Source organism: Bos javanicus, chromosome 17 (genome assembly GCF_032452875.1).
Source record: "Bos javanicus breed banteng chromosome 17, ARS-OSU_banteng_1.0, whole genome shotgun sequence".
NCBI classification, from domain to species: domain Eukaryota; kingdom Metazoa; phylum Chordata; class Mammalia; order Artiodactyla; family Bovidae; genus Bos; species Bos javanicus.
In genome coordinates, this window is record NC_083884.1 from 40,714,379 (window position 1) to 40,728,424 (window position 14,046).

A 14,046-nucleotide genomic window follows, 5' to 3' on the forward strand; every position below is an offset into this window, starting at 1 on the left:
CTAACTGCTTATGTCATCTGAACTTACACTGAATCTGTGGATTACACTGGAATATATGAAATCACCATTTCTATAGGTCAAAGAACATCTCATCAGCAACTCTGGTTACTCGTTTTATAATTCAAGTCAGCAGCCTTTCTGGCACATTACAGCTGCTTCTTCAGGGTTTCAACAGCCCCACTAAGCAGGGAAATCTCTGCAGCCTCTCTCCCACACCCCTCTGCATCAGCTGGTAAACTGCCCCCGACTCTGTCTGCCCTGTCTCCAGGCACCAAAGCTCCCCGGGTGGGATGGCAGGGCCCCGAGGTGTGGGTGTCCACGAGCAACCAACACTATGGACTGTGAAGATCCTCCCTGGCCACCCTGAACTCTCTCTGGAATGAAGTCTTTGCTGTGACTTTTCCCTCAGAGCAGAAGCAATCACATCTCTGGCATTCACTGTTCTCTGGTCCAGAGTCAGAGACTAATCCCCACTCCCACAAGGTTGCTGCCACAACGGAGATGGGCGACACCCCTGTAACTGAAGGATCTTCACAGGCAGTGATAGGTGCTGAGTCCCTGCAGCCCTTCCATCCTGGGTGTCAGACAGGACAAGCCCAGGGCCAGCCCAGGCTGTGCCCCCTCACAGGGCTGCTCTCAGAAGAAGCTTGAGGTAATATTCAGTGGGTACGATCTTGATCCCTAACTGGGTCACCTTTAACTTGTGCTCTCTAAGTGAAGTCTGATGGGGTGATGACGCATGCACACGGGCACGCACACAGATGCCAGGCAGCTGAGCACACGGGGAACTTGGACGCTGGGCAGTCAGCCTGGGGGCAGGCACATACCCACACGCCAGAACCCAGGTGCCATGAGGCCCCAGGTGGCAAGGCTGGGACCTGGGCCAGCAGATCCCAGGTGGTGGCAGCAGAGGTCACGGCTGTGGGAGAGGGAAAGGGCTTGGGCGAGACATAGTGGAGGCAGCTTGTCTGTCTATCATCAGAGCCCACCCTTGTGGGGTCTACAAAAATACTCAGCTCTTTGTCTTGAGCCCCAGGGCAGTAAATTATCACAAAGAAGAGCCTACAGTGGACAATGCAGTAAAGTATTAATATATCAGGGAGTTACTAGAGTTCTTCAAAGAGTTTTTAATCTCTCATTTTGAAAACTGCAGCAACATTGCCAAGCAAATACAAGCACAGAAATAGAAATCAAGTGTAGAGCTTGTTTCACTGGATAGAAAATACCCATTACTTTCTAGATGAAGCTTTAGATGATGAAATTATTAATAAGGAAGTCTATTTTAAAATTAATTTTCCATATAATTGACAACATAGTATAGAATGCATAAACAGGCATTCTGAATTACATGCAATGCACAAAGACACTTCTAATTTCTTGTAAGACCTCCATAAGTTGCAGGAATTGGCAGAGGAAACATTAAAATAATCTTGTATAAATTTACATTTAAAACTGAATTCAGACATACAAAATGGATATGTGTGAAGAATAACATCTTTAGCAAAACTTCTCCATAAGAATAATCTTATCTAGACATACTAAAATTTATATTTTTAAAGTTTATTAAAAATTTATCTCAATGTTGTTATGATCTATACAATTCCAGTAACTGTTACAATAAACAAAATGAGCTTTCCCAAAATAAAAAAATTATCAAAAATTATCTGCCATCTTGGCATTTGAAAGGAGCAGCTAACACCGCTTTCAATTATGCCAACTGACATACAAATTCTGATGACCTAAACAAATGAATCTGCAGAAAAGTGAGCCAGAAAAATCTTGAGTCAAGATATCATATGAAGTATTACTACTGATTATATAAAATGACTGCATCCAAACTTTTTTTTACAATTTATAAGTTTATGTTAATAGTCATGGATCACTATTATTCCTATTATATTTTGAAAGTAAAATATTTTTAATATATTTATTTATTTGGCTGTGCTGAGACTTAGTTGCAGCATGTAGGATCTAGTTCCCTGACCAGGGATTGAACCCAGGTCCCTTGCATTGGGAGTGAGCAATCTTAACTGCTGAACCATCAGGAAAGTCCTGAAAGTAAAATACTTTTAATGGAAAAGCCTTACACTCATTTTATAGGTTGTTCTCAAAATGCCTGGAGCATAATTTTTTAAAAAGAAACATTAACACGTGATGTTAATTTTGGGAGAAGAGGGTGCCGGCATCCTGACGCCCTCTACATGTCTCAGCCCCCCATCTCTGGTTCTTTCAGGACCACTTCCATGAAGGTTCCCCAAGCCCCAGGACCTCCAGAATGCTGCCTCTCTCTCCCAAGCTCCAAACACTCTACCCTCTCTAAGCATTTATCTTCTTTATACCATTAATTACCTGTGCGATTTCACGAACTTCTGAAATGCAGTTGTGCAGCTGACTCTTCACTCCCTCACAAACCCTATACATGCTACTCACAACTCAACTTACTAAGTCAACCGACTGTCGTCTGGATTTTATAGGGACAACCATCTTCATTCCCTTTTAAGTTGTGGGTTTTATGAAGAAGAGATTGGAAGCTATTGATGTAACATCATCATAAGTCAAAAATGTACATTTTGCAATGTAACTAAACTTTAGATCTGAAACCAACTGAAATAAAGGCAAAGGATATCTTGGTACCATCTCTATTCATAATCAAACTCATGACTGTTTAAGAATTTAAGTTTTACCAAAAAAAAAAAAAAAGTGTATGTTACCATTCTTGGGTTCATATATTTTCAAAGACCATACTATGTCACCATAAGCCAAGATTTATTCCAGCCTTCTCACTTACACAAGCTACTCCCGGAGGGGAGCCAGTACAAACAGAGAATGTACTCACTTTAAATCAACACAGATCTACCCAGATATTCCCAGTGTCTTTCCTGGACCCTCAACTTGTAAACTTCCAGGCTGAGCCGAAGCTGAGTGGAAAGCTTCCACACTTTCCCAGGAATGGCAGGTGAACGCGGTGTCTGGGGGCACCCCCTAGCTGCCCACCTGGGTGCCCCTTGCAGCAAGGGGGACCCAGCTTACCTCCTGGGGATGATGCCATTTTCCAAGCTTGTGGTCTGGCTCCGAAGCCAGCGGCGCTGGTAGCTGCTGGACGAGGAAGTGGAGGAGCTTGGAGACGGGAACGGTGTGATCAGAAGGCTGCTCAGGGAGGCTGCAAGAAGAAGACTGGAAAGTGAGAGCTGAACTCAAGGAGCCTGCATGAACCTACACAAAAAGCACAAGCCCAGGATCCTAACTGTTGTGGTTCTACAGGCCACACCCAGCAGGGGGAGACCAGCCTCCCTAGGACTTCTGTACTGTGAGAAAATATCCCATAAAAGGGGAAACAAGTCAAAAGGAACAGGGGCCACAGACAGAGCCTTGCATCCATGACCAGACCTCACTTACAAATGCAAACAATTATTACTCATCCACTCAGAGTGCAAACTGAAGATTTCTGATACAGTGTTCCACAGAACTATTGCTATTGCTGCCGGGTAACCAATGCCCTACACAGCGTTTACTCACACACATTAACCTCTTTTGACTGCTTCTTCACTCTATTTAGAGGTGAAATCCAGGCAGAAAGGTAGTTTCTCCACACAGCACTGCCTCTCCTGCACCCCCAGCCCTAAAATGCTATGCCCACTGCCACTCCCTTGCTGTGAAAGAGGAATATGTGCATGTGGGGTTGGAATGCTGGAGAAGGCAGACTTTTTCTCCTTTTACCTCCCCAAGTTACTGGGTCAGGTAGAGAAGGGGATGGAATGTGACAGGCAGCCAGTAGACGTTTTCAGACACAGGTACTGACTTCACTAAGCGCAGTATACCATGCTCGTGGACACCACTGGAAGGCAGCTTCTCCACGTGAGCCATCATGTTTTTATTTCTACTTTCACAGGCAGATGGAAATACGCTGAGTCCCCAGCGTGAGTTCTGAAATCCTGCAAGGGTTGCCTGGCTGCCCGGCAAGCATCTGCAATGTGCCAAGCGCTGTGCAGCGCGTGGTGGCCCTGCATGGAGCTGACGGCTGCAAGACCAGAGAACCCCCAGCCACAAGGGTGTGAGGCTAACAATCTAGGCTTCCTTGTCCACAGCAGAGGTGCTGTGAGCATCCATGAGACGCTCTTCTTCTGATTCAGTCCGCATGCACAGGGAAGGTAGAGCTTATTCATCTGTGGATCCCTTGTATCCAGGATGTGCCTGGGACACAACGGACAATTAACACAGGTTTGCTGAACGTATGGCACCTCTGCACTGAAGTGCTGCCAGGTGAGGCTGGCCTGGTTTCAGCCTTGAGGCTGGACTTACACCTCCAAATTCAAATCCCCATTTCAAGTATCAGTGAGTAGGTAATTCTGTTGAGAATTTTGAAGGGAGATAGAGTTCTTCCTCAAAGTAACAGAATACTACTTAATGAAAAAAATCCTAATTAGACATGTCTGCTCCACTCCCAAGTTCTTAAAATCCCCTATAAGATCCAGAAGATCCTGGTTCCCTATTTCCAAATCTCAGGGTGCCTGGTCTTATGCTGAGCACATCATCTTCTTGGCAGGTGGAGGACACCATTGAGATGCAGCACTCGCATTATAAATACTTGTCCCTACCCTGTCACAAAAGCAGGATGGGATGAGCTAAGGACACTGTCTTCTGGAAGTCATGCTCATGCTGTGTGCTCAGTTGTGTTGACTCTCTGTGACCCCATGGACTGTAGCCCGTCAGGCTCCTCTGTCCACGGGATTCTCCAGGCAAGAACACTGGAGTGGGTTGCTATACCCTCCTCCATGGATGTTCCTGACCCAAGAATCAAACCCAAGTCTCCTGCGTCTCCTGCATTAGCAGGCAGGTTCTTTACGACTGTACCACCTGGGAAACCCTCTGGAAGTCCTACAGCTGCAAGATTCTTCTGCTCAGTAGAGGAGGAGTAAGACCCAGGCCCTTCTTCAAATCCCAGCTCTGTGGCTCACTGTCTGGGACACGTGGGTGGTTCACTTAACCTGTCAGCTGTCTCATCCATAAAACAGGAGCAGTAAAGGAGCACACCTCAGTATGTTTCGTGAGAGCTGCAACCTGCTAGTGGGTTATAAATTATTTAGCAGATCAAAACCGGTATTTTAAAAGAGAAGTATGAATGGAAATAGAGGGCAGTGTTAACACTAATTTATGACACTTTTGTTTGTCATATATAAAGATGTTTGTTACTGGATCATGATGTGAAATGCATTAGTGTGGGTGGCAGACAAAAGAAAGCTTTAAAAACCACTGACCTATTTCACACAGTTCCTGTGAGGATTAAACAAATCAATACATGTAAAACACTCAGCCAGTGCCCATACAGTAAATGTTACCTACTCACTCTCTGACAATTCTTAGAAAAGGTGGGCCAGGTAAGACATTTCAGAGTACTACTAAAAGGTCATTACTTCTGAATAGTTAATTGTGAAACGAACTGAGAACTTGTAATAGAGACATGAAAAAGAAAAGCAAAAAATTAAAATAAAAAAACCAAGGAGGATGTTCCCTTTATCCGTACTATAGAATGCGGAATAATAATTGTAATAAAAACATAAGCTAAAGGCTGGCTGAGCGTTCTCCAACATTTCCTGAAAAATATTCTGGGGGCTTCCCTGGTGGCCCAGTGGCTAAGACTCTGTGTTCCCAATGCAGAGGGCCCAGATTCAATCCCTGGTGAGGGAACTAGATTCTACAGGCCACAACTAAGAGTTCACATGCTGCAACTCATGATTCCATGTGCCACAACTTAAAAAAAAAAAAAATCTCGAGTGCCACAATTACCAACACAGCCAAATAAATAAAATAAGTATTTTAAAAATGCATTTTGATATCACATAGGAGGACTTTTATGCAAAAGTACTGTAGTGTATGTAGTCAATCATGCGTGCATGCTGCATTGTTTCAGTCATATCCAACTCTGTGCGACCCCATGGACTGTAGCCCACCAGGCTCCTCTGTCCATGGGATTCTCCAGGCAAGAATACTGGAGTGAGTTGCCATGCCCTCCTCCAGGGGATCTTTCCAACCCAGGGATCAAACCTGCATCTCCTGGGTCTCCTGCATCGGCAGGCGGAGTCTTTACCACTAATGCCACCTGGGAAGCCCGTAGTCAATCATACGTTTTAGCAAATGATACAGCGACAACTCTCAGACACAAGAACAGGCCTCATTTTACCTTGTAGCCTATTGCCATTTTCATGAGAAAAGGATGGATTCAATCCCCATTTAGTACGTGTGGCTATGGGCTGGGCCATGGTCTACAAGGGAGTGCAGCCTGGATGCTGCTGAGGCGCTTGTCCCCATCCCCAGGGCAGAGTGGGCTTCCCCGGCTAGTTCACTCACTTCACTGTGGGCCTGGCATCTCCAGGACACCAAAGAGCTTCTGCACAGGAGTTCCATAGGGTAGGTCCCAGCCCACACCATGCTTCCTGTCAGCTCCACAAGTTGGTGCCTCGGTTGTAAAACGTGCGACTTTCAGTTAAATTATTCACAGCCTCAGCTTCAGCTTTAAAAGTGCTATGTCTGACACTTCTTAATATTTTTAGTATCGTTCTTCTTTTTAGAATACTTTTATAATTAGCACAAATGCTAATGCACACAGACTGCAAAGATTTTTGGAGTTTTGCACATGAATAAGAAAACAATTTATGCTTGCATCCCCACCCCCTGACAGAGGAGGGCTCTTAAATAAGTGTCTATGTATTCCTACAGAAATTAGCGATAAGAAAAAAGAATACATCTATAGGCTTAAAAATGTCAACTGCTGGCTCTTCTTGACCTGTTTTGTTCAAGATAAGGATTCAGCTTTATCTGGAAATACGTCTGCTATTTGGAGAGCTTACTGTATTGATAATCTGACAAAATCTGGATTCAAAGTGACAACACCCTGAAACTCTTAATTCCATTTGCTCAACTTTGACTGAGCACCTACTAAGTTCCTGGCACTACCTGGGCCTGAGGCAGAAAGTTACAGCACAGAAAGTTCTTAACAAGCTCTGTCCTTAACAAGCCTGCATGCATGGAGTAAATAAACAAGATGATAACAGAGAGTGCTAAGTTCACATGATTTTCTTTACGAAACCAGGACAAAGGTTTATTCTCCAGTCAGTGGTCCAAGAACACCCTTGTGAAAATGGTACATCTCAACTAAACCTAAAACCCAGCAAGAGCCAGTCATGGAAAGGGCGTTATCAGATGTTCCCCAGGAAAATGACTAGATCATCTGAGTGTGTCTCTTAAAAATCTGTATGTACTCCTCCTCGTATATATGGGGAACATGTTCCCCCCACCATTCAAGGATCCACTGAACATCTCCTATATGTCAGGCAGGATTCAGGCTACTGGGGATGGAGCAGTCAGCGTGACTCAGTAGCTGGGTCTCTGCCCTAGGGGAGCTTACTCTTCATGGGTCTCTGCCCTAGGGGAGCTTACTCTTCATGGGAAAAGCAGCAGCAAGCAAAAATCCCCAAGGAATTACAAAACACAACCAGAATGTGGTGAGTCCACAGGGGCAAACTCAACATTGGAAAAGGAAATGCAAACTCAAACACTCAGAAGCTGCTACGATTCCTCCAATGGGAAGAACTGTGAGTTTGGCTGGTTGATGCTGCTGCAAAATGGAGTCATGTGCTCTCCGACCTGACAGCACACCTGGGACAGTGCAGAGGCAGGACTGCAGCAAACATCTGGGTCTAGAGTGCAGGTTTGGACTTGCCAGATAGCCCTCACTGGCAGGAGACACCTGGGCGGAGGAACCCGCAGAAGCCCCAAGTCCTCCAACTCTTGCACAGCTTGGACAGAACAGATGAGGTGTCTTTGTTTACGGACACACTCGTGCCAAAACTCAGTTCAGTTCAGTTGCTCAGTCATGTCCAACTCTTTGCGACCCCATGAACCGTAGCACGCCAGGCCTCCCTGTCTATCACCAACTCCCGGAGTCCACCCAAACCCATGTCCATTGAGTCGGTGATGCCATCCAACCATCTCATCCTCTGTCATCCCCTTCTCCTCCTGCCCTCAATCTTTCCCCACATCAGACACTTTTCCAATGAGTCAGCTCTTCGCATCAGGTGGCCAAAGTGTTGGAGTTTCAGCTTCAGCATCAGTCCTTCCAATAAATATTCAGGGCTACTTTCCTTTTAGATTGACTGCTTTGGTCTTCTTGCAGTCCAAGGGAGTCTTGGACTTTTCTCCAAAACCACAGTTCAAAAGCATCAATTCTTGGGTGCTCAGCTTTCTTTATGGTCCAACTCTCACATCCATACATGACCACTGGAAAAACCATAGCTTTGAGTAGACGGCAAAGTAATGTCTCTGCTTTTTAATATGCTGTCTAGGTTAGTCATAACTTTCCTTCCAAGGAGTAAGCGTCTTTTAATTTCATGCCTGCAATCACCATCTGCAGTGATTTTGGAGACCGGAAAAATAAAGTCAGCCACTGTTTCCACTGTTTCCCCATCTATTTGCCATGAAGTGATGGGACCGGATGCCATGATCTTCGTTTTCTGAATGTTGAGTTTTAAGCCTTTTTCATTCTCCTCTTTCACTTTCATCAAGAGGCTCTTTAGTTCTTCTTTACTTTCTGCTATAAGGGTGGGGTCATCTGCATATCTGAGGTTATTGATATTTCTCCCGGCAATCTTGAATTCAGCTTGTGCTTCTTCCAGTCCAGCGTTTCTCATGATGTACTCTGCACAGAAGTTAAATAAGCAGGGTGACAATATACAGCCTTGACGTACTCCTTTTCCTATTTGGAACCAGTCTGTTGTTCCATGTCCAGTTCTAACTGTTGCTTCCTGACCTGCATACAGATTTCTCAAGAGGCAGGTCAGGTGGTCTGGTATTCCCATCTCTTTCAGAATTTTCCACAGTTTATTGTGATCCACACAGTCAAAGGCTTTGGCATAGTCAATAAAGCAGAAATAGATGTTTTTCTGGAACTCTCCTGCTTTTTCAATGGTCCAGTGGATGCTGGCAATTTGATCTCTTGTTTCTCTGCCTTTTCTAAAACCAGCTTGAACATCTGGAAGTTCACGGTTCACATATTGCTGAAGCCTGGCTTGGAGAATTTTGAGCACTACTTTACTAGCGTGTGAGATGAGTGCAAGTGTGCGATAGTTTGAGCATTCTTTGGCATTGCCTTTCTTTGGGATCGCAATGAAAACTGACCTTTTCCAGTCCTACAACAGGCTAATGTGACCAGACCTCTATTTTCTCTTCAAGCTCAGCTTGCAGACTCTACCCTCACTGCGTCCAGCCTCCCTCTGTTCCCAGTACATAGCAGTCTTTATGCTGCCCACACACAAACTTGCAAAGCCTGTTCCCAACCCTGGGCTCTGCCCCAGCGGCCCCCAGAGTCTAACATGTTCTCTGCTCTGGTCTTCACCAAGCAAGTTAGCAAGGTGCTTGAGTCAACTGAGACTTCAGCTTCCAGGAGAGGCATTCCTTGAGCAAGCACTCTGGTGGTGACTGAAGCCTGCCTACATTTTATTGTCTTTCTCTGTGTCTTCTCTATTGAATATAAACTACATGTCTACTTGATTACTGATCTCTCCTCACATCCAACAAAAACATCTGGTGCATAAGATTCTCAAGAAAAGTTGCTTCATGATGTCTGTCTCAATCAACAAGCACAGCAGACCCAAAACATTAGAAAAAAAATTTCTAGAGAGTTCAAAACCTGAATTTGTTAAAAAGCTTCCTATGGTCAAAACTGTATAGAGAGCATAAGGATTTTCTCCCCACCTCTTCATTTTAAGTCTTTTTTATGTTTGACAGGGAAGCCTAGTGGCTCAGATGGTAAAGAATCTGCCTGCAACGTAGCAGATGCAGGTTCGATTCCTGGGTCAGGCAGATCCCCCGGAGAAAGGAATGGCAATCCACTCCAGTATTTTTGCCTGGAGAAACCCATGGACAGAGGAGCCTGGTAGGCTATAGCCCATGGGGTCAAAAAGAGTCAGACACGACTTAGTGACTAACACTTTCACTTTGATGGTGGAAGTGATGATGGTGGTGGTGGTAATGGTGATGGTGGTGGAGGTGATGGTGGTGATGATGGCAGCGGTGGTGGTGGTGATGGTGGCAGCGGCGGTGGTGGTGATGATGGTGGTGGTGGCGGTGGTGGTGGTGATGATGGTGGTGATGTTGGAGGTGGTGATGGTGGTGACGGTGATGGTAGCAGTGTGGCTCTGAGCCTGAACCCTTTCTCTCAGTTTGATACAGAGGGTACTACAACTAAAACAGTACACGACAACAGCTTTTGTTGACTGTAACACTAACAGTACTTCTCTTAAGAGTTTCTGCTTATTAAACACTTGAAAAATATAAAGTTCTTTAAAGTTCAGCAGTTGTGTTTCTAATCACAGAAGAGTTGAAGTACTTAAAAGGTCAATTATTGTCTGATAGGAAGACGTCTTTTTTAATAAACCAAACAAGTTAATTGGCAAATCAAATTCTGATTAAAACACATTTAGCTCCCAAACCATAGAATTACTTTAAGACTACATACAGTCCTCAAAAGCACCACAGGTAACTTTTCAGTTTTAATAAAATTTCTTTAAAACCCCCTGAATGAAAAGACAATGTTCTTCTCATCAAGATTTCAAAACATACCAATTTTTAAAAACAGACTTCAGGGGACTTCCCTAGTGGTCCAGAGGTTCACTGCAGGGAACATGGATGCCATCCCTGGTCAGGGATCTAAATTCCCACACGCCATACAGTGTGGCCGAAAAAAGAAAGAAAAAGAAAAGAAAAACAGACTGCATTTTTAGAGCAGTTTCAGGTTCACCACAAAACGGGAGTGGCAGGTGCAGAGTATGCACAGGTGCTCACATGCACAGCCTTCCCCAAGAGCAGCATCCCCACCAGAGGGCATGTCTGCTATGACTGACCACCCAGAGTCCAGAGCTTCACGGGGGTTCACTCCTGGGTACATATCCCACGCTGTCTGGACGGATCATGACATGCGCCCACCACTACAGCACCACACAGCATAGGTTCACTGTCCTCCCCCCATCTACCCCCACCCAAGCCCTGACAACCACCATCTCTTTCCTGTCTCCATCGCTTTGTCATTTCCACGATGTCACACGGTGATTCTTACAATAGCACACCATCACATCAGCCTTTCGTGACTGCCTTCTTTCACTTAGTCATGAGCTTTTAAGTTTGCTGCTGTCCTTTCTTGGCTTCATAGCTCATTTCTCTTTAGCATGAAAAATATTCGACCAAAAACACCTTACATTTTAATCCCTCATCTAGGATATAAATTCTAGCCTAGCCCTGGTGACCTACTCACTCTCTACATTTATACGCCAAGTTATGTAACTTACCCATGTCTTTGTAGCCATAGTCTGAACTCTAAGAACGAATCTACAAAGGATTTGTAGAGGTTGGTCCTTTGTTCTTCCACACAAATAAAAGTGATTTTGCCCAACTTCACAAGGGATTTTAATTGAAATTACACTGACTTTACATATTTATTTGTGGAACTCGATCTCTCTCTCCAGATAATATATATGCATTCCTCTAACAACGATTTTAAAATTTCTCCTTGAGGCAAGAATATACAATGGATTAAAGACAATCTCTTTAACAAGTGGTGCTGGGAAATCTGGTCAACCACTTGTAAAAGAATGAAACTAGAACACTTTCTAACACCATACACAAAAATAAACTCAAAATGGATTAAAGATCTAAACGTAAGACCAGAAACTATAAAACTCCTAGAGGAGAACATAGGCAAAACACTCTCCGACATACATCACAGCAGGATCCTCTATGACCCACCTCCCAGAATATTGGAAATAAAAGCAAAAATAAACAAATGGGACCTAATTAACCTTAAAAGCTTCTGCACATCAAAGGAAACTATTAGCAAGGTGAAAAGACAGCCTTCAGAATGGGAGAAAATAATAGCAAATGAAGCAACTGACAAACAACTAATCTCAAAAATATACAAGCAACTCCTACAGCTCAACTCCAGAAAAATAAACGACCCAATCAAAAAATGGGCCAAAGAACTAAATAGACATTTCTCCAAAGAAGACATACAGATGGCTAACAAACACATGAAAAGATGCTCAACATCACTCATTATCAGAGAAATGCAAATCAAAACCACTATGAGGTACCATTTCACACCAGTCAGAATGGCTGCGATCCAAAAGTCTACAAATAATAAATGCTGGAGAGGGTGTGGAGAAAAGGGAACCCTCTTACACTGTTGGTGGGAATGCAAACTAGTACAGCCACTATGGAGAACAGTGTGGAGATTCCTTAAAAAACTGGAAATAGAACTGCCTTATGATCCAGCAATCCCACTGCTGGGCATACACACTGAGGAAACCAGAAGGAAAGAGACACGTGTACCCCAATGTTCATCGCAGCACTGTTTATAATAGCCAAGACATGGAAGCAACCTAGATGTCCATCAGCAGATGAATGGATAAGAAAGCTGTGGTACATATACACAATGGAGTATTACTCAGCCATTAAAAAGAATACATTTGAATCAGTTCTAATGAGGTGGATGAAACTGGAGCCTATTATACAGAGTGAAGTAAGCCAGAAGGAAAAACATAAATACAGTATACTAACGCATATATATGGAATTTAGAAAGATGGTAACAATAACCCTGTGTACGAGACAGCAAAAGAGACACTGATGTATAGAACAGTCTTATGGACTCTGTGGGAGAGGGAGAGGGTGGGAAGATTTGGGAGAATGGCAATGAAACATGTAAAATATCATGTAGGAAACGAGTTGCCAGTCCAGGTTCGATGCATGATGCTGGATGCTTGGGGCTGGTGCACTGGGACGGCCCAGAGGGATGGTATGGGGAGGGAGGAGGGAGGAGGGTTCGGGATGGGGAACACATGTATACCTGTGGCAGATTCATTTTGATATTTGGCAAAACTAATACAATTATGTAAAGTTTAAAAATAAAATAAAATTGGAAGAAAAAAATAAAATAAAATAAAATAAAATAAAATTTCTCCTTGACAGTAGCACATATCTTTTCTCAGAAATATTCTTAGATCTCTTGTAGTTTTGCCTGCAGTGTGCATTACTTGTTGATTCTAATTTTTCTTAAACAGGTATAGATGAATACAAGTGTAGAAAGGAAAGAGGTAATGTGAAAGAACTGACAGATTTGTGAAGAGAAACATCTATTCTGGGAGCACACCAAGGGTCTGGCCTGAAATATGAGAAGCACAAAGAACTGAGGAAGCTGAGCTCTGCCCCAGCTGCAGAATAGAGTCGAGCCCGAATCAGCGCTATCCTTCCAAGCCCTCCTCTTAAGCTCAACTGTGCCTAGCTGGCCCAACTGTGGAAACCAGCAGAATGAGTGAGGTCTTTAACAACAGGGGACCCTCCCGGAGGTGAAACCCAGACGGCGCTTTGCGCTCCCAGGGCACACTGCGCACAACGAGTGTGTGGTCCGTGTGCAGACCCGCTCCTCCTGTGACCTCGGCCTGCAGGGGGTGCACAGACTCCTGGCGACCTTCCGCCGGGGATCTGTACCTAGTCTTCTCAGACCCCTCATTCCAGATCAGGTTCCTCTCTATAGAGGATGATTTAAAAAGAAAAAAAAAAAAAAAGAGGCCTCTTTTCTTCAGGTGTGGTGTGTGATGTTCAGAGTTTGGGGCAGCCGTTAGAAAGCCAGTTCATCGTGAGGATGAGCCAGTGTCAGCTGTGATCTCGGAGCTTCTGCTGCCTGTGCAGCTGCAGATATTCCCCACGTTTCCAAGGTGTTGGCCTTGGGAACCTTAGACATGAGTGGACATCAAGGTCAGAGAAGCTGCACACAAGCACTGCACTCTAGTGTAAAAAGGCGTTTCCCAAGGAGGGCAGGTTAAGCTCTCAGACGCCGGTGTGTGTGGACTGCAATGAATCCGTCACCTAAATGCAGGGCAGGCAGGGAAGCTGGGTGTCTCGCTGTCTGCGGATAAGCCAGGTGGGGAGGGTGGGATGGTCCCCATGCTCATGGATAATGGGTAACAGAGAAACCAGCACCAACTCACACGTTTAACTGAACA

General features: G+C 44.5%; 1 protein-coding gene across 11 annotated transcripts in view; it reads right to left on the reverse strand.

The window, feature by feature from the left end:
- Nucleotides 1-14,046, reverse strand: part of FNIP2 (folliculin interacting protein 2) — a 128,118-nt gene that overhangs the window by 36,723 nt on the left and 77,349 nt on the right. For 10 of the 11 annotated variants that reach the window (XM_061384310.1, XM_061384306.1, XM_061384313.1 and 7 more), the window contains one exon: nt 3,031-3,160. In XM_061384310.1, the coding sequence (XP_061240294.1) occupies nt 3,031-3,160 (130 nt within the window). Of the gene's footprint in view, nt 1-3,030; nt 3,161-6,345; nt 7,407-14,046 lie in introns of those variants that run through there. The other variant, XM_061384316.1, reaches the window with a different exon arrangement.